This window comes from Physella acuta, unplaced genomic scaffold (genome assembly GCF_028476545.2).
Source record: "Physella acuta isolate Inbredline_101_S28 unplaced genomic scaffold, ASM2847654v3 ptg001713l, whole genome shotgun sequence".
Lineage (NCBI taxonomy): Eukaryota > Metazoa > Mollusca > Gastropoda > Physidae > Physella > Physella acuta.
The window spans coordinates 26550-48393 of NW_026733225.1; the positions used below are offsets into that span (position 1 = coordinate 26550).

At 34.6% G+C, this 21844-nt stretch overlaps 2 protein-coding genes across 3 annotated transcripts; one reads left to right on the plus strand and one right to left on the minus strand.

Moving 5' to 3' along the window:
- The first annotated feature begins 470 nt into the window (after positions 1–470).
- On the plus strand, positions 471–14237 carry LOC131930078 (centrosomal protein POC5). Of its 2 annotated transcripts, none has more exons than XM_059286433.1 (12): positions 471–571; positions 2017–2145; positions 2470–2662; positions 3325–3462; positions 3792–3904; positions 4140–4210; positions 5176–5374; positions 5895–6074; positions 6620–6773; positions 11483–11670; positions 12115–12255; positions 13189–14237. In XM_059286433.1, exons 2-12 carry the CDS (start codon positions 2041–2043, stop codon positions 13372–13374), a joined length of 1668 nt encoding a protein of 555 aa, XP_059142416.1. In that variant the 5' UTR covers positions 471–571; positions 2017–2040; the 3' UTR covers positions 13375–14237. The 2 variants fall into 2 exon arrangements, with proteins under 2 accessions (XP_059142416.1, XP_059142415.1); XM_059286432.1 differs by having other exon boundaries at positions 483–571; positions 2031–2145.
- Positions 14238–14474: 237 nt separating this feature from the next.
- LOC131930077 (U6 snRNA-associated Sm-like protein LSm5) lies at positions 14475–20017 on the minus strand. The gene is made up of 5 exons (XM_059286431.1): positions 19956–20017; positions 16274–16369; positions 16013–16040; positions 15558–15630; positions 14475–14689 (listed from the first exon to the last, which is right to left on the minus strand). Exons 1-5 carry the CDS (start codon positions 19999–20001, stop codon positions 14654–14656), a joined length of 279 nt encoding a protein of 92 aa, XP_059142414.1. The 5' UTR covers positions 20002–20017; the 3' UTR covers positions 14475–14653.
- Between the last annotated feature and the right edge of the window lie 1827 nt (positions 20018–21844).

The following is a 21844-nucleotide window of genomic DNA, read 5'->3' on the forward strand; positions in this document are numbered from 1 at the left end:
TCCATCTGCACGCCACTGTGTGCAGTACACCAAACCAATGGACCCCATGCGCTCAGATAGCCACCTGGGAAATTAGGGTGCTCGAATGAACACCACTGTCTGAAGTGGTACTTACTCTATTTTCTAGATCTCTAGTTCTCAAAAACCGATAACTTAAACAACGTTTCAGTTAGATGAACGAAACTGCAAACTTCAACTTAGATCCAATGTGCATGTATCAGAAGTGTTATTTAACTCTATTTCAATGAGAATAAGATAACTCGATTGATTTAGCACACATAATTATAAATAAAAGCGTGGTCGTACATGGCATTTACTAAATCATTTAGTAAATTTAGTAAATTTAGTAAATTTAGTAAATGTATGCAACTGCAAATAGATATATAAATCTTTCGATTAACCACGAACATTTTTATGTTTTGTATTTCTTGGTATTTAGAGGAGTCGAAATTATCCAATCGCCGTAGAGACTGCTTGACATTTGAGTTTTGTTTACAAATGGAGGTTTCACTGAACTGATAACTATACGGATTGTTGGACTATTTTCTAAGTGACTACTGCAGTTAAGCCGGTATGATTCTAACAAAAAATGAGACAATGCAGATTATAACTAGATTTCTAGATCTAGGTCTAATCATCAAGTATAGTACAATTTGATTTACTCTGTTAAATATCACAATAGCAGAAAAACCGGATCATTCGGCATAGCTCACCACAAGTTACAACATGTTCTTTTTATAGGCCTACTACTTAACTAAACTAAACTAATGTATTTCAATAGTCTTACTTCTTTGCATTTTAAAAAAATTAAGTCTACAATTAAGTCTATATCTAGATTATAATCAGTTTAAATTTTAAATCTTAAGTCTTAGTGTTGTGTTACATATCTCTTTAAACTGTTACTTTAGGCCTAAAGTTTATTTTTAATTTTTATTAAAATTAAATGTTGCATTTAAATTTAGTTCATTTTAGCCTTAGTTAGGCCTAGATCTAGGGCTAGGTTATAATACTTAATACAATATAAACTATAATGCCTACTTAACTGGACTTTACTGAATATCTAATAGGCCTATTACTATTATTTGCAAATATTGGTTTAGTTAAAAGATAAAATTAGGCAGAGGGCCTACTAATTGACTATTTTAGTATACAATAAGGCCTATAATTAGAACAGCAACACAACCTTTTGTTAGTCTTCATTATTATTATTATTCTCTCAAAATATTTCCCTGGTATATTTCTTCTAAATATATTCAGAAGTATCAATTAGAATAGTTTTAAAATTACATATTTAAAATTAATATAAATATGCAAGCATATTAACATAAAATGGGTCACAAATTTTACCGTCTATAACAAAAATATAGATGAGATTCTACCCAAAGCTTTTAAAAAGTTAAAAGAAAATAACTACTCAGTGTAGGGGGACAATTTTTGCAATTTGTTTGTAAAAGTTTTCCTCAAAGACTGTATAGTATGTATAGGTGATAAATCAAAGCCTTCCCTCACTCTTTACCTAATCAAGTTACTGTCCAGATCAGGGGTCGGGATGGTAAACCTGGTGATTGCTAAACTGAAAAGTCCCAGGATAGAATCCCCCTGGCCGGTGAAGTGCAATAGCCGAGGACAGCAAATAACTTGTAGTTTGTTCTTGGGTGGGAAAAAAAGATATTGAAACAAACCCAAAAAGAAGAGCAGTTTATAATCAGAATATACTACCTAAATGGCACATAACTGGTTGACACATTTTTAATTGTGTTGGAGGAAATCACATTCAATATTACAATTAAAAATGAAGAAAAAGAAGTAGCTTTGTGTTTTGAATGTTCAGCATCAAGCAATGAGAATTATTTATGGCCTAGAGATAGTAATATTAGCCTTACCTATCCTGCAATTATGAGTCATTATCAATTCAGCTGTCTGTATTACATTTGATTAATTAATACTTGTCTTCTTCTTTAAAACCTATTTTTAAAAATTCTTTTACTTAAAAATTAACATGATCATTAATTTAAGGGTCTCAACATTAGGAGTAAAACAATGAGTGGTCAAAGCCATGATTCATCTGGTGAAGCTGCAAGTAGGAATAGTCCTCCCATGCTTCCCCCGGAATCACCTGGAAGTTCTGTGTCCTCCCGAATGCAGGTAATTACACTTACCTCAACTTTCTTAAATGTTTATGTTGGGGCACCAAGGTAATACTAGATTTACTTTTCAATATTTGTAGGTTAATTTTATGATAATCTTAACCAAATGCTGAAGAGTACAATCTGTTGGAATATTTAAATACAGGAATCCTGAATTTCTCTTTAAGCTGTACAAATATAAAATTTAAATTAGGTATTATTTTTTTATATATGTTGAATTTATCTAAATAAGTGAGTTATTTATATAGGTTTTGGCAATGACTAAAGGTTCAGATTAATTGATGTTGATTTGTTATACAATATGTCTTTTATTTGTTGTTAGGAAGAGTATTCAGAACTTTTAAAGTATGCAGTTGGAATGCCACCACTAGATCTGAAAGGGCTAGGCAATCCTGAAAAGGAGGGTGTGTTCCAGCCAATCAACTCCCACAGGTCGGGTGGGTCAAACAGGTCGGGTGGGTCAAACAGGTCAGGTGTGTCTAGCTCCAGACAAACACCTGTATACCATCAACAAGGTTTGTAGCTGCTGTGTTACTTTATAATATAGTGGTAGTGAATGTACTGTTTTAGGCCATACAGCTGAATGCTGTGTTACTTCTTGTAATATAGTGGTGGGGAATGTACTGTTTTAGGCCCTACAGCTGAAGCAATGCTCATTTGTTTCTGTGTCCTCAAATTGTCTCTGCTTTGTTTAAAAGTAAGTAAAGTTATCATTCAAATCTGGTGGTCATGGCGGAGATTATAAAGGCCTGGACTGGAGTTTGCCTGTTTCTGTGATCTCGTCATATGAAGCAAGTCTTGTCTGCACTATGCCCAGCCAACTTTATTTCCCCTATTGTGGGAACTGGGTGGTCTCAAGGGTTTAAGCCTGCGGATTTGAACTTGAAACAGTCATATGCTCTACCATCCGACCACAGCATCCCAGTATACTTATTCACTTGAGTTATTCTAAACTAGAAACTAGGGTCCTGCAAGAGAGTGATGTATTAATTGACCATGCCACCACAGTTTTAGAAATTTTTATGATCTGTATCACAGATTCTTCATAAGCTGTGGTCATCAAGATATTGCAATAAAATATTTTGTAAATATCATGCTTTTTTTTTTGTTATTGTTTTAACATTTCTTGTGTTGATAGTTTTTTAACATGGAGCATTATATTTTCTTTCTTCATCAGGGGAAACTGTTAATGATGCTAACACAAACTCAATTTATCCAACACATTATACCAGCAAAGATGAAAGTACAGACAGTGAACAAAGCTTTCATTTATTTACAGAGACAGACAAAAACGACAATAAATTAAAAAAGAAAAGTAAGTAGGCCCTACCCATACAGAGATTTTAAAAACAATTAGTCTATGCTCATAAAATCTTACAGCTGTATTATTTAATATTATGTATCAGACATCTCCATAAGAACAGAGCAGCTGAATTCTTGTTCATACTTAATAAGAGTAGATCCTGTGATACAATTTTCTATGTATCCTCATCTTAAATGTTTTAATTATTTATGTTTACTATCCCAAAAATAATGTTGTTGCAATTACTTAGCGGTTTGTTTAAGTTAACCCAAGAGAAGTTTTTAGCACTATATTGAATATTTTTGTTTCTGCCTTCTCTGTAACCACAATAATTTTACTAGAAGGACTTACCAAGACATCAAAACATAAACATGGGTCCATAGTGGGTACTGCTGTACTAGATATGTCTTGTAAACTTGATGGTTGGCTGGCAAAGCTCAAGACTGAGATACTGGTTAGTGAAACAATTTTTGTGGTGGTTTTTAAAAAAAAAAATTGTGTAAATAGGCCTATACCAAAAAAATTTTCTAGTTCACTTTTTGAAAAGCACTAGTGGTAGTTCTTACATTTATTTAAAAAATTTTTTATTTAATACTAACAATATAGTGTTGTGTATTCAGTTTTATGTGACTTATTAATATTAAGTTATTTTAGTTTACCTGTTTTGATGAATACTATTTAATGTGCAGGAAGAGATGGGTAAATCAACAACACAAGCAGCTGACTGTGTCACTAAGCTTCACTACAGAGAGAGACAGGAGTAAGTTAGTGTACTAAGCATCAATGTTATGGTTTCTAAGGTTAGATCATGGGAGGGGGGGGGGGGATGGTCAAGTGGTAAAAAAGCTGATGCTGAAGGCTGTTATTACATTCCTGAGGTCGTCCACAGAAATTTTCTAAGACCAATTCCTGTTTTCTTCTTCTTTCTTAATTGTAATATTAGACGGGATATCTTCTATCACTATTACCTGTCAACCTGTTATGCACGATTTAGGCCTTTAACTCTGATTTCCGCCTGCTTTTCCTTCTGGATTTGTTTACATAGAGTTTGTTTGCTCTAGAACAAGGCAACAGTTTGATTTTGGAGTTTTCTCACCTAGATGGGTTGTTGTCCCCAGCTATCGAGCCTCATCTGCCCAGGGTTTTGAACTCGGGACTTGGTTTAGCAACCATGAGCTTTACTGGCTGACACCGCCGAACTCTTTAGACCAATAAACTGTAATGGGTATCTGACTTAAGAAATGTAAAGACTGCTTTCTTAGTGATGGCCACTAGCTAATTGTGCTTAATGTAGACAACGTGAAAGTATTTGAGCTTTTAGTTTTATTTATCTGCCCTTCTTGATTCTATGATTGACTTTTTTGTTTTTTTTCTAGAAAATTTTATTTCAGTTTTTATTTTATATATTAAAAATAGAAAATTTAGAACCCTGAATTTTTAGTTCAGTTTTTATTTTATATATTAAAAACAGAAAATTTAGAACCCTGAATTTTTATTTCAGTTTTTTTTTCTAGAAAATTTTATTTCAGTTTTTATTTTATATATTAAAAACAGAAAATTTAGAACCCTGAATTTTTTATTTCAGTTTTTTTTTCTAGAAAATTCTATTTCAGTTTTTATTTTATATATTAAAAACAGAAAATTTAGAACCCTGAATTTTTTATTTCAATTTTTATTTTATATATTAAAAAAAGAAAATTAAGGACCCTGAATTTTTAACACCAGGTTGATGGAAGAGAAAGAAAGGCTTTGCAGGGAGGTAACCAAGCTGGGTGAGCTGGTCAGCACATGTGAACAGAGCATGTGTAGGAAGGACACGCTGATAGAGAACTTGACCCAGGCGCTGGCCAAAGAGAAAGAGAAAGTGACCAAAGCTCAGGCGTTTTTTGCTTGCAAGGCTCAGGTCGTTGACACCAAGAGAGAGGTCTGTAGTATTTTTAATTATTGAGAAATTTTGTTTTTTTACTTGTAATATTTGTTATTTTATCAAGATATTATATTTTCTTTCTGATATTTCTTTCTTTATTGTTAGTCAACAGGCATACATTTAAAAAATATAAATAAAAAAATGAAAATGCACAAATGTTTAAATTTGAAAAATCATTTGATTGTTTTCCTTTACCTCTGTCACTCTTCTTGGCTAGTTGTGTGTTCTGTATTTATGGGTGTATTTATGGTTACAGACAGATGAACATAGGCAATTACTTAATATAGGATACATTCTTCTACTTAAAATATTTGGAATACAAACATTAAATATTCTGTGGGATTTACAAAAAGTTTTAAAATTGATATTTCTATAATAAATGATACTTTTTTTGTGTAACGTTTATTTTGTAGGAATACTACAGAAGTTTACAAAAGTTTTGGTAAAAAATTATTTTGTTTTATTTACATTACTTAGATTGATACCAATTAAAAATTGTGATTATTTTGTTCTGCAGAAGTTTACTGAAAGGGTGGCCCAAAATTTCCACAATCACATGCTGATGCAGAAAGTGTTTAAGGCCTGGTTTGGCACTGTACAATGTCGGTGGCGCAAGAGGGTTGAGAGGCTGTGTGAGGTCAAGGCACAGAGTATTTGTACACAGTTGAGCACGGACTACGAGTGCAAGATTCAATCAGTGAGTCAAGTTTTGTTTTATTTCATCATGTGTATGGATACCTCAGCCTCAATCAAACTTTTTTGAATAAAGCTCTAGTATTTTATCAGTAGGTCTGTATAAACTATAGAATTTTTTTTTCTTTTTTCAAAGATTATAATTTTAATTTAATTAAATGTAAAGAATCCCCTATAGACCTAGAGATCCATTTGGCAGATGAAGTAAAGTTTATATGTTACTTGACCTCGGCAAATGAAGGAAAGGTGTGGTCAGCACTTTGCCCAGCCGCCTTTACTTTACTATTGTCATGCCGTCCCATATTATCATTAGTAGTTCTTAATAAAGGGCCTGCAACACCATGTTTTCTCTCTAAATATTTGCTTGTAACCCCATGTTTGGTTTTGTACTCTAGTTGTTGAAAACCACATTTTAAATTCATACTCATTCAATTGTTTTTTCAGTCTTTAAAATGATAGTTTTAGTATAAAACAAAAAAAGTTTTTATTAAGAAAGTATTTTTAAAAAGTGTGAACAAAAAGTTTCATCTGTATTTTAAAATGACTCAGTTAAACAGCCACATTGCTGAGCTTGAGGAAAAGATGAGGATCTTACAGTGTGAGAGGGAGCAGTACAGTCAGCAAGTGAAGAAAGCTTTCATGAGAGGAGTGTGTGCCCTCAACATGGAGGCCATGTCAGCATTTGGGGCAGAAGATACGCAAGGTTTGGGAGTTACTATTTTTTTTTTAGTACTTTAAATGTTTTATTTACAATGCACATGTTTTATTTACATGATTTAAAACCATTGCGCACTTATTGAACAAGCGTTGATGTTTACTGGTATAAACATTGATTTAGAATACTTCAATTAACAGATTACATTTTTTAGCACATTATTTGAATCAAGTGTTCTTCATTTTTTAAAACTATCCCTCCTTTATATATATATATATATATATATATATATATATATATATATATATATATATATATATATATATATATATATATATATATATATATATATATATATATATATATATATATATATGTAACTAATGTAGTTACTAAAGACGATAAGAACGCAATACTGTCTGTCAACTAAAGACACGATCAAGGCCAAACTGGGCTGATGCAACTGATACAGGGGGTGTGGACTGATAACGAACACAAAGCCGCTGCGTAGTTCATAGTCTGATGCAACGAATGGAAAGGATTACGAATACGAGGGGATATAATGGGAAGGCGACTGGTAGAAAGCGCAGAACCGAGTTGAAGACTGAACTGTGTGGACGTGTTGTGATTTGTGAGAATAGGAACGATGGACACGTGCATTCTGATATGTGAGGACTAGTGAGGACAGTGGGGGTCAGTTGGTTCATTGTATTCTTGTGGAACATTGATGCATTGTTATGTGGAGCATTTCTGTTGATTCATGTAATAAAGAGATCAATGTAAACCTGCACTTCCGAGTATCTGTATTGTGGTCGATGTTGTGTGCTGGTCAAAGATAGCACGAGTAAATACATTCTGTAACATTTGGCACTTCAAGTAAATAGACTCGGTAACATTTGGCGCTGTCGGCAGTGGAATTCAACTAGACCAGCCGTTAGCGGCACCCATTGTCAACCTAATTAATAACTGTGTTTCGTGTGTGAATTCGGACAATCAGGAACAGGGAAATTATTCTTACATAAACGGTAGGAAAGGTCTTTTTTTATTTGAAGAAAATATATAAAAGGGAAAACTGAAATCAGAATCTAGGAAATTGAAAATAACAGATATGAGACACCTTTCATTATCATTCTGGCTTGGTGTCACATGCTCTTTTGCCGCTGCAAGCATGTGGCCCAGTATACCCCTAGTTGTAACACCAACTACCCTGGGGACAGCTATGGGCCTGACCACCAGCATCCAGATGATTGGCATTGGCATCTCCAACTGGGTTGTTAGACAAATACTAGGCAAAGATGACAACCAAGATATAGACGTAACTCTTGGACACTGGAAATATGTCATGATCTCCCTTTTGGGCAACACTATCTGCTGCATAGCTGCAACATTTTTCCTTAATGTGAATGACAGACGCAGGAGTGGTATTTTAAATTAAATATCAGAAAAAAACAAAAACTCCTGCTGGCCCAACAATCTGAGCCAGATAAAGATAGCCCAGAGATAGGCAGCAGTGAAGATGACCCCTTGCCTCCAGATGGACCAGGACAGAAAAAAATTAGAATGTCTAATTTGGACGAAAAGCCGATCCATATGGTGGTCCTGCCTAGAGAATCCCACATCAACAAATTTTATGGGGACGGTGATCCAACCTTAACCAACAGGTTCAGTGAAGAGGTCAAAGCTGCCTGGGCCTCGAGATACATGTCACCAGAGGAAAGATTAAGGTTGTTGATGAGCAGTATAGGGGAGACGGTTAGGGCGGAGGTCAAATGCCACGATAAAGAGCTCCAGAAAGACCCAAATAAGGTGCTAGATCTAATTGTGGAGACCTTTGGGGAGAGACGGTCGGGATCGCAACTGCTATCGGTGTTCGTAGGTATAAAGCAGAGACTGGCGGAGAGTGTGATGGAATATTCACACCGAATGAACAGGGCCTTTGAAGCTGTAAAAGGCAAAATACCCGACATAGATGCGCGCCTGCTGAGGGACCATTTCATCGAAGGGTTAGCAACCCCTATGTCAAGAAGATATTTGAAAGAGGAGGTATACAAAGACCCACAGTTGACCTTCCTTCAGGTCAGGAACTCAGCGATCCGCAGGTCCGAGTATGAGGACGAATCGAACTGCTCGGTAGACAAAGTCCCTGTGCCGGAACAGAAACAATCACCACCCACAGGGATCGGCACGATGGAAACCATGATGGCTCAACTGTTGGCCCACCTGGACAAGGTTGACCAACGGTTGGAGAGGTTAGAAAGCAGGTCAGCAGCAAATAATCAGGGCAAAAACTGGACAAAACATAGACAAGTTAGACAGCCGCGACCTGCCAATCCATCACTCCAGTGGACAGCTGACGGTCGACCAATCTGCCTGTCCTGCTCACAGCCCGGACGTATGGCACGGTACTGTCCGGTGAAACGATCGCCCTCTGTAAGGCAGGTCCAGGCTACAGAGGGGCGAGGTTATGGCTTAAGAAACAAAATGGGACAAACAATGAAAGAGTCTCAAACAAGACTTGAAGAGAAATTATCAGATATTGAAAAAGAACTTCAAATTACACAAGGAAAATTAGATTTGAAGCTTTCTGAACTTCAGAATTGTGAAACTAAGCTAACAGATACTATAGCCTTGGTGGAAGAACTTAAGAATTCAAAAGACTTGTTAATAATAGAAAAAATGAACTGTGAAATGAACTTGGATGTTAAAAAGTTTCAAGTGAACAATTTTTTGGCTGAGAAAAATGATGATAAGGAAGAAATTGGTAGACTTAATAATGAGATCTCAATGTTAACCATGAAACTGGATAGGGAAAGTTCATGCAAATTAAAAGCACAGGAGAAATGTTCATCTTTAAAGTGTCTATTATCTGAAGAAGAAAATAAAAATATTAGACAACAGAACAGTGTTGGCAAACTAGAAGAAATGATAGAAAAAGAAAGGCTATTGAATCAACAGTTAGAAAAGCAAGTATTAGAACTAATGAACAAGGTTGAAAATAATACACGTCTTATAGCAGATAAAGAAAAAGAAGTAGAAGTTTTGCACATTTCTATTGAGAATCTTAAATCAGTGAATACAGAAAGAGAAAATGAAGTGAAGAATTATACAGATGAACTTGAATTGCTACGATCTAATACCAATATGGAGATGGAGGTCAAACGCCATTGTGAGGCTTGTGTGAGGTGTCAGCATGCGAAAATGCCAGTTGTCAAAATGAGACAGCCATCAGGACACTTACTGGCAACAAAACCCCTAGAGATTGTGGCTATGGACTTTACGTCGTTGGAGCAATCATCGGATGGGACGGAACATGTGTTGGTGATGACTGACGTATTCACCAAATGGACTGTCGCGGTGCCCACACGAGATCAGACGGCCAAAACAGTGGCAAAGGTCTTAATAGAACATTGGTTCATCAAATATGGTATACCAAGACAATTACACTCTGACCAAGGAAGGGCCTTCGAGTCAGAAGTAATTAACCAACTGTGCAGCCACTACGGGATCAACAAATCTAGAACAACCACATATAATCCTAAAGGAAAACATAGAGATGAGCAAAACTATGAGGAGGAAATGAGAAATGCAAAATGGAGGGAAAGAATTATGAAGGTATCAACAATTGGTTTAGATGAATCGGGAGAAACTTGTACAGAATGTGGCAAAGTTACCAAAATTCATGTGTCTCATTGAGAATCAGCTAAGGCTATGCAGGCACACATTCGTGAGATTGTTTGGAACTTAGCTATGATTGTTAACTGATGTTTTAGAATGTTTAGAAATTGAAAAATAGATATGTTGTGATTTTGTTTCTGAGGAATAGGATGTGAATTCTAGAACTGCTTTGTGTCTGAGGAATATGATGTAGACACATTTGATATGTTGAAATAGGGATAACTGTCAATCTTATACGAATGTGACGACATTGACAGTGAGTGGAACAGTAAATTTTTTTTACGGTGTTGCGTTTGACACTGAAGGAGTGCACCTGCCAAGCGTTGTTTGTGGTTGAAAACACACAAAAAAAAGGCGGGGGTGGATGTAACTAGTGTAGTTACTAAAGACGATAAGAACGCAATACAGTCTGTCAACTAAAGACACGATCAAGGCCAAACTGGGCTGATGCAACTGATACAGGGGGTGTGGACTGATAACGAACACAAAGCCATTGCGTAGTTTGGGAAGCGATACGACAGAACTGCGTAGTTCATAGTCTGATTCAACGAATGGAAAGGATTACGAATACGAGGGGATATAATGGGAAGGCGACTGGTAGAAAGCGCAGAACCGAGTTGAAGACTGAACTGTGTGGACGTGTTGTGATTTGTGAGAATAGGAACGATGGACACGTGCATTCTGATATGTGAGGACTAGTGAGGACAGTGGGGGTCAGTTGGTTCATTGTATTCTTGTGGAACATTGATGCATTGTTATGTGGAGCATTTCTATTGATTCATGTAATAAAGAGATCAATGTAAACCTGCACTTCCGAGTATCTGTATTGTGGTCGATGTTGTGTGCTGGTCAAAGATAGCACGAGTAAATACATTCGGTAACATTTGGCACTACAAGTAAATAGACTCGGTAACATATATATATATATATATATATATATATATATATATATATATATATATATATATATATAAATATATATATATTTATAAATATGTATATATAAGAAAAGTTTTAAATTGACGGTTGTGTCATTTAGAACAATTTTAAATTGACTGTTTTTTTTTAAAAAATATTTTCAGATGCTTCGTACAGCAACAACAATGTGAATATCAACAACAACCTCGAGTCAAGTATACCACAGAAAGACGAGCATTCATCCAAATCCCTGCCGCCAGATTTGACTGTGACAGCAGTTCCAGACCTGTACATTACTGGGTATCAGCCACATTCCATGCCAGCCACTAGCAGTTCTTGCAACACTCAAAAGGTGTTTGTAATATTTGGCCAGATTGTTAAAAGTTTATTGTTATAAAATGCCTTTTTTATTGGTTTGCTTTTTCTAAACAAAACCTACTACTAGTAGTTCTTGCAACACACAAAAGCATTTCTATATAGTTGGACCAGTTGTTTTAAAAGCTAGTGGTTTATTTTTTATTCAAAAAAATATTTATTTCTTGACTTTTTTCTAAAATAAACACTGTCACTGTCACTATATTATACTTTTAATCATCATACCGTAGACATAGAGCTGGTTTAATTACCATTTAAGTAAGGAGGATTTTAAAGAATGTGCTATAGGAAAAATAATGGAAAGTAAAATTTGCTTACAAGAGAAGTTTCATTTAATCATATCATCCAGCTAATAATTTATAAACCAACAAATAGAACTTAAAACATTGTGTACTTAAATTTTTTTTGTAAACTCTTTCAGGTGAAGACTACAAAATCCAGACCATCAACTGCTCCCAATTCTCGAACAGGAACTAAAAGTTTAGGTCTCCAGAACCAAGGAGTGACCTTGGCCCCTCCGATGGCCTCCATTGTAGTGGAAAGACATGACCCAATTACTAAAGTGAGTTGTGGATCAGTTATCTTTATGGTTGCTGAGATTTTTCAATTTTTCCAACCAGATACAATAATCATAGTCATAGATTTTAAAACATTAACAATTAAAGCACAATGAGCAACAGTTTAAAAAAAAAAATCTTCAACTAATCAAATAATTATATTTTTTGTTGGATGGTGATGTTTTTTTTTTAAATTTCATCCGCTAAATCTAATATAGCCTAATTCTGTTTGGCCAGTCTTTTTTTTTTGTTTGTTAGTAAAGTTGCCAGATAAATATCTTCACAAGTACAGCTTATAAGGACAAGATTGAGACTAGTTTATTTACTCAAAACTCAAACACTACAATTTTCTTTAGCTAAATTCACAAGCCATGTAATTGTTTTTTTTAATCTGTCCTTACGTCAACTAGCTAAATACACCATAGGAAGTGGTTGTGAAAATTACTTGTGCTGAAATATATTGTAAAGTTGGCTGCTTATTTGGGAATGGCGTGATCAAGCTCATGGTTGCTAAATCAAAAAGTCCTGAGCTTTAACCACTGGGCAGATAGTGCTCAATAACTGGGAACAGCAACCCATCTAGGAGAGAAAACTCCATAATCAAATAACTGCTGCATTGTAGTTTGTTCTATGTTAGACAATGGTGATGGAAGCAAATCCAGAAAGAAGTGCATGCTGTATTGAAGTCAATGGCCTATAACTAGTTGACACGAAATGCTTTATTGTGTTGGAGAAAATCTCTTACAATTAAGAACGAAGAAGAAAAAAAAACTGCTTATTTACATTTTTTGTTTTGAAACATTACTAAATAGTCGTTAAACAACTTACTTTTTACATTTCTAAAATATTGAAACATTTTATTATTATATTAACCTAGTATTATAAAGTTAAATAAATCCTATTATTTATTGTTTAAAAATTTAACTCTACTATTCCAGCAAACAGTTGGTAAAGCAACTGCAGTGAGATTTCCTAAATCAGCCAAAGAAGAGAACACAAGAAAACAGACTTCTGGTCTAACCTCTGTGCCAAAGTCACAGCAGAGTACATTTGGCCTGCAATTCAAACCTTTAGCTGGCCAGTCATCTCTCACCATGTCGCCCTCCATTAAAGTTGTTGAGTAAATCATTACAGATAAACCCACCATGGTCAACAGCACCATAGAAAAATAAAATGATGAATTTCAAGTGTAGTTTGGCTTTACATTTAGGGCATGTAGTATTCAAATACATATATGACTAAAGATAAGCAACTTTTACTTGACTGCTATTCACCAAAAGACATGGAACATTTTTAATGAAACTTCCAGTACATCTAAGTGAATTTTTGGTCTCATACTCCATTTTACAAAGATGTTCATTTTGTTTACTAAGTCTTACAGTAAGATTTTATTTCAAATAATACAAAATTATATTAATTATATAAAGAATTCACTTTTATTAATATATTTTTAAAATGTAAATTTTTTTGTGCTATTTTAGTTTTAGCTTCAAAAAGTTGCATTCAATCTTTCTTTTTTTGGTTAAATTATTATCATTTTAAAATTTATTTTTAAATATTTATTGCGAGTTTTAAACTTTGGCATCACAGTTGACATTAATAACATCTTTGTTAGAGATTTGAGAATGTCATAATTTGAAAGTTGTGCATGGAAAAGTGGTTCAGAAATTCATTGGTTTTGTTTAGTAAATGTTTTACCGAGGCTTTTTAAGTCTGTGAATGTACAAGTTTTCCATCCAGAAAATGTTTTAGTATGTGTAAATGTAATAATCATTATCACAATTTAATTAACAACCCAGATCATGAGATGTGAAAATGAATGCAGCTAATTCTCCCAAAAAAGAAATTCACCCATTTATCAATTTCATTAAATTTTTGTAGAACATCTATTTATAATCTCGTAACAATGCAGGTCTATATTTCATTTGTAAATATTTATATTTCACACAGAACTAAGATTTGTGATAATAAAACAATAATATTGCTCTGTGTATTGTTCCGTCATTTTTTATAGTATAGTTTTTCAAGTGCTGGTGTAAATAGAGAAGAGATTGTACACAAATTATACTAAAAATTGTGCAGGGAATCATGTGGTGGAAAAAAAAAAAACTATTTTGTGTTAGTAGTATAAAAATGTGCACAATCCTTATACTTGAGATGCTGAATTTTTATTGCCCCGCCTTCTATTTTTGGAACGAAATTCAAACAAGTTGTTTTTTTTAGAAGTTTATTTTTAAAATAACCAACATAAACAAAGGCCATTCTATACAAAATGATCATAATGAAAATGGTTAAAATCCAGTTTTACTTTCTTTCAAATCCATTCACTCCCTCAGATTTTTGACACACAATCAACTGTACAGACAAAATCTTGCACACATGAGAAATGGAGAATGTTGAGTGTCAGTTGACCTCAGGACCCTCACCACCAGGGACAAGCTGAGGAAAAAATAAGTTCACATCAGAAACAGATTAGACTTAACATTAAACATCAGACACAGATTAGACTTAATAAACATCAGACATAGATAAGACTTAACATTAGATACAGATAAAACTTCATTAAACATCAGACACAGATAAGATGTAATATTAAACATCTGACACAGATAAGACTTTAAACATCACAGAAATTGGACTGTTTGGTCATGTGGTAGAGAGCATGTCTGCTGTCAATATAACAGACAATAACATAAAACGTCAGACTTCTCTGACTAAACATCACAGACAATACTTCTCATCACATTAAAAATATAACAAAGGAAAACCGACATTACATTTAAGTATGTTTGAAATCTCATGGAGATATAATAAAAAATAATGAATAAGAAAACTTATACACCTCTCCTGTGCCCTTAAAAAGTCAATGAAGCTCAAAAAGCATTGTATCAAATTAAATCTCACATACATTTTAAAGTATGGGATGGCATGGCCTAAGTGATAAAAGAGTGCTGGGCTGCTAACCCAAAAGTCTCAACTTCAAATCTGGGTTCAAGTTAATAGAACGCCCTCGAGTCCACCCAGTCTGACTCATGTTAGGGAAAATAAAGACGGGGAAATGTCCGACCACACAATGCCTTTATATGCTGAGGTCAAGAAACATATGAACTCTACTTCATATGCCCAATGGATTGCTAAGTCTAAAGAGGATTCTTTACTTTTTTTTTTACTTTAGATTTTAATAAAAAGGGTTAATCAATGAGATTTTGGCTACAATCTACTGTATAGTAAAGCCCACTCATAGAGTTCTGCTGTGCCATTGTGAGTTTACAAGTAGAATATGTATTTTTCTAAAATGATATCCTACCATAGTGATATTATTTCCATTGAGCAAAAGTTTGTCCAGCTTTGTAACCCTTCTGCCTTCTGATGTACTTTCACTGAGAGAAACAATAAAAATACTTCAAAAATTGAAAACCACAAAAGTAGATTACTGTTAGGGGTCAACGTTCACAAATAATTTTACAGCCAAAGCATATACAAATGTTGTGACTACAAAGACAGCATCTAGTTGTGCATCTATCATGGCGCTTGAAGTAAAAACACACAAAAAATATTTTTTTATTCTTAGGATCTTTTAATTAGAGGGTAAACAAGAAACCATTTATAATAAAACAAGCTTTATTATATATTTTTGAAAAATAGGTAATTAATGTTTTATAGAGGAGAATTATATGTATTTATAAATATTTTTAAGTAACTGATTTGAATATAGAATCAAGGAAGGTAATATAATTAGAAATTAATATGATGTTGACTTACAATTCTGTGACATCTTCAAGCACCATATCTAAAATCTAGTTAAGATCAATATTTATAATGGCAACCCAAAATTACAAACTAACTTTAGTTATTAGTTCAATAACTAATTACTCAATTAAAATTGACCTGACGCCTCCTTATAGCTGAATTAAATTTTATCAACCATCATGTTAAAATTTAGAAATGGAAATAAAAATTTAGAAAAATGCTTTATATTTTTATATATGATTCCCCTTGGTTGGAAATCAGATCAAAGGATACTGACGAAGTCATCAAACCCCAGCAAAATTCCAACTATTTCTTTGTCATTCTTCATGATGATGTGGATCCTTGATCCGATACATTTGTCAACAAGTTCTGAAAAATAAAGACTAATAATTACCTTTCAAAGACACATCCTTTTTAATTATTTTAACAGGAAAGACTGACTACTTTTGACAGAAATATTTATTTTATTTGATAAGTAAGAATTTATGTTATTTGTGTTAATTTCAATTCATAACAGAGTGTCAATAACTAAGACTACTTAAGATATCAGAAGAAATATCCACTATAACCATTCCTAAATAGTGGACAAATTATATATAAAAACAAAATTTCTAATTGTTAGGTTCATTGCATTTGTAAGATCGACTTGTTGCCATATCTTAACTAAAGTAATACTAAGACAGTGTAGTGTTAGTAAAAAACTTAAAATGGTGAACTGGTAAAATGCTAGATGAGTGCAAAATTAATTGGCAGGCTTAGATAATTCCTGCACCAAAATTAATCTGAAATTCCAGGAAATATTAGACCTATAATGTATTTTTAATAAAAATGATCTAACCACTGCATTGAATGGGAGGGGGTCAGATATTTGTAATACAGGAAGGGGTCTTTATAAATGTTAGCAATTGTAGCTTTAAAAAGTTACAAAATGTTCTAGTTCAATTAAAGTAAATTCTGTTTTAAAATGAATATCAAAACTTGAAACCAGTTGACAGTACACCCCATAACTTAACCCCTTGAGTCCGACAGGCCAGTAAACCGGCTTCAACATTATATATATGCCCGAAAAGCAGGTTTTCCGGCCTGATGATCTAGCAGCATAGTCCTAGTGGTTGGTATACCGTCTTAGTCTTATTAAATATAATTAGCAGCGTACTGAATAAAACGGTGCAAATATCTTTTTAGTGCGGGATTATGATTCTAAAAAAATCAAAAATATATTTTGGGGAAGGTTAAAAGTGAAAGTGTTTGCATTTCATAAAATACATTGTCAACAAAAAAAATTGATTATTTTATATTATTTTATTATTCGGTTATAATTACTATTATTATTATAACAATAAATAGATAAGTTACTCTAGTTTTGTCATTATGTTTAGTAAGTAGTATAAAACAATTATTGGTATATCAATATTTAATTTATTAGAGCAAACTTTTGCTGTACAAATACTTTTTTTTTAAGCAATGCCATTGAAATGAAAAACTGAGCCACAGCCATCGGCTGTGTTTGTTTCATACACATTGTTATGTTCATACATTGTAAAAAAGTAAAGAATTTCAGAATCTTGCTGAATTGTTTGATACGGAGTCTGGATACCAAATTTGGCTTGATTATCTCATACGGTTCAAAAGTTGTAGGCTTTTAAAGAAATCCAAGCCAAAAAAAACCCCAAGAATTTCAGAATCTTGCTGAATTGTTGTTTGATCCTGAGTCTGGATATCAAATATGGTTTGATTATCTCAAACGGGTCAAAGGTTATAGGCAAAGCTAGAAACAGGTAAGTGAAAATAGTTTTGGGCCTGAGAGCTCAGGAAATGGGAGAAATTAGGCCAGGGAGGTCCGGGCTCAAAGGGTTAATATTGTATTCTTCAACACTAATCTGTTTAACCAGCTTATGCCTAAATTTTAAATTATAAAAGATCAATTAGCATTCTTGTTTTCAAATTCAATCCAATGATTGCTATAATACTATAGTGAACGTTAATTATAAATTAACAGTACAATTAGGCCTATAATACTTATTAGTAATTAGCTTAGCTAGATTATATATATGAGTAGAGGCTACTTATTCTACCTTATTCATATCCCTGCGTCAAGTGGCTTAGCTCACCAATGTCAGCCCCCTTCCAAACCCCTGAAATGATTCATGTCAGAACGGCCCCAACCATCTATATATAATATATATAATTATCTTCTTGGAGACGTTAGAAAACACCAAGCTGTAAGCGCGCCTCTTAGCAGCCCCCTCTTTTCCTCTCTAGGCATATCGCTATCACCCCCACATGATCTGGTGAGCTGTGGTTCACGCTAAATGTTTACAATCGTAGAGCCGGCCTAGTGACGCCAATTAGGGGCAGATAACTTAGTTTGAAACTATTTTAAACTTAGAGTAAGTTAGAGGAGGTAACTAAGAGGAGGCTGTTTTCACGGGGGGGGGGGGGGGGGGGGGGGGAGTTTTGGGGGTAAGGAGGGTTTTAGTGTTTTAAAGCAAATATTTTCAGTGACAGCATTGGTACTGTCGAATTCACAAATTATGAATTACTGAAAAGTAGAAAATAAAACTAAATAGCGGTGTGTGATACGCTGCGGGTCGGCTCGTGTGTTATATTTTAAAGATTTAGAATTTTGATGAACACAGTATCTAGATTTTGAAATGATATTGTAAGTTTTCATTTTCAACAGAAGTAGGCACCAGTAGCCTAGAAGTTCTGGGATTTGGTAAGTTGCAAAACACAAAATGCGGAGACAGCACAATGCGAGATGGGTGAAAAAACCACAGGTCATGTGACATTTTTGTCTTGCTTTGCATATATATTAGTATTAGTATTGTGCTAACATTAGCTGAGTTAATTAGTAAATAAATATTACCCATAGTGGTGATCTCACTAGATGTCGTAAGAAATTATCTGGTAAATTATCTGTTTCGTAAACATTCGTTAATGTAAACTGTATATTATTTGACCGTTGAAGTATTGATAGTCAAGTGTATTAAATTAATGTTTTAACTTAGGCCTAATTGTAAGTAAGGGGGGGGGGTTCGTAATTTTGTGACGGTGTGTGATGAGGGGGAGGGGGTTCAGAAAGTATGACGTCACACTTTTGCAATATTAAAAAGCAATGTTTGAAAACGGAATTTTAGCCGTTATTTAGCGTTTTAGAAAACTCTGTTGATAAATTGCAATAGGAATTGATAAAAATACTCTATTTCAACAGAATTCAGACAAGATTTTGGAAAAATATCGATGTTTTAAGAAAAATTCATCTGCAATTTTGAGTGGGGTTGTAGGCTAAGGTGTGACGTCATTTTAGGGGGGGGGGTCTGGCTTTTTGTGATGTGTGACGGAGGGGAGGAGGTAAAAATCGTCAAAAAAATGATGACCCCTTAATTGGCTGAAATTTAGCAACATTTTGAACAATAATAGTAAGTCTAGCCTCTAGATCTAGATCTTATTCATATTATTAATAAAGTTGAGTGTAGTAATTTAATTTATGTTTTTTAAAATTTTAAGGTGGGGGGTGGACTAACATTTCCGGGGGGGGGGGAGAAACTGCCCCCAATGGCATAGTCACCAAAGCGACCAAATGATATTCATGTATGGCATAGGACTACCTTACTATCACTTTTTTACTGGGGGTAAATTGCAAATATGATTGCGAAAATTATACTTTACATATTCTCGCACTGCTAAAAAGAGAAACAACCCAAATGTCTCAATTTTATTCTCGCACTTTAATACCTCGCCCTTCCGCGTCTCGCATTTTACCAACACCGGTACCCGGCGTAATTCAACGTAAGCCTAACTCCTTCCAGTTCAGTGGAGTCTACTGGTTCGCAATTTAATTGAAATGAAGGTCCCATCATACTATTGTTAGTGCACTCTAAAATAATAGCGCTAGATCTATATTTTCAAACATTAAATTTTGTTAGGCCTAATGAGTTTATTTCTAACTTACCAAGTGGAAGAAGCTGTGTAGGGTTTGCAAATGTAGTAGTCGCCATTTTGAACTGAGCGGTGTAAGAGCCGAAATCTAAATTGCAGGTTAGGCCTAGCCTACTCCAAGCTCTTGATACATTTAAAACATTTGGTTTCTACGTATTATTTCGGAATGGTATACTGGAGGATTACCTATTTTAAATATTTGGTAACGCAAGATTCCAGGGTTGAGTTTAAAATTTGTTTAACTCAGTGCGAAGTATTTAACGCATTTAGTTAAGCCTACTTTTAACTACTCTATCCATAAATCAAAACCAAATTATACAAAAAAGATTTGTAGTCCATGGAGCTTTTGTAATTCTAAATGTCAATCAATTACTAATTACTTCATTAGTGTTATACTTCGCACCAAAGGCGTTCTTCCGGCTCCATGGGAACTAGGAGTCGTCCATAAATAACGTCACACTAGTTGGGGGGGGGGGAGGAAGGGGGCCCGTAATTTTGTGACGGTGTGTGATGAGGAGGGGGGGATGTCAGATGGTGTGACGTCACACTTTTGCATTAAAAAAAGTCTGGAAGAAACACTGGTCGCTATCCACATATAACAACAAAAGCACGCACTACATATAACAGGTGGCTTTTTATACAGGCAATTTTTAGCACATCGGGTATTGACCGCAAACCTCAGCCATTTAAAATGCGACGTGACCGACCGTGTCAAGAACTGGCCGAACTTGTCTATCATATAGGCCAAATAATACAAATTCACGACTCCTACGTAGTGCTTACCTCCGCTACCACTATCAGAGTTTCTTTCAGGCATCTCTTCCGGGGGGGCTTCTCCCCCCCTTGAAGAAAGTCTACCGCCCCCCCCCCCCCCCATCCCCGAACAAGATGGAATTTATATAGTAAACATGCACTATTACTAGTGTACGCTCCCCCGAAAAAATGTTGACCGCCCCCCCCCCCGGAGAAATATCAAGTGCCCCCCCCCCCCCCCCCCGGAGAAAAAAGTCTGGAAGAAACACTGACCACTATATTTTTTCTATGAGCCTCTTCTTTAGTCAAGTGGCGAACGATATAGGTTCTATACCACAACTCTACACACAACCCTGCGCACCAGATTAGCGTGGTAACAAGGACATGATATCGACTTACATCATTACCATTCCATGGCCACAGCTTGTCTTCTACAGAGCCAGACACTGAATACATGCAAATGTCTAGTACTGATTGCCAGTGGCGTCACTAGGTAGGGTGACACGTATTGACGTCACCCAGGCCTTCAACCCCCTACGATAGATGTGACAAGTTCCTATATTTATTTATTTAACTAAATCAGCTTAAATCAGCTTAAATACCAATATTTGTTTCGAATTAAAAAAAATGTTTGAAAGTTCTCATTTTTTCAAATGCAAGAAGTTGTCGATAGGGTAAGTCAACCCCTGCACCTCTCCAAGTGACGCCACCATGATGCTAACATTGTAGACTATGATTTACTTTATTCCGAAGGACTATTTTGAGCAATGAAAAAGGGTGGAAATAGCATACAATTGATTCAGTATACTTACCATTAGATAACGGTTTATCAGCAGAAAGGCTACACCAAGAGAAAAATGACGCCTAAAGCTTCACATGATAGAGGATTGCAGGTAAGAATTATGAAATATTTTAAATTAATTTTTTTGTGATATTGTATCTGTGTTCATCTAGTAATAAACAGCCTTATCTATTTCATACATAGAAGAAGGGCTTTAACTCTTTTGTTACTTATTCAAATGTTAAAAGTTATGTTTTTTGAAAAACAAAAGATTTCTTTTCATGCATTTATTTTGGCAATTGACGAATCTGGACACACGGTTTCTTTGAAGTAAAGGGGTCATCCATAAATGACGCATGCCTTTTTTT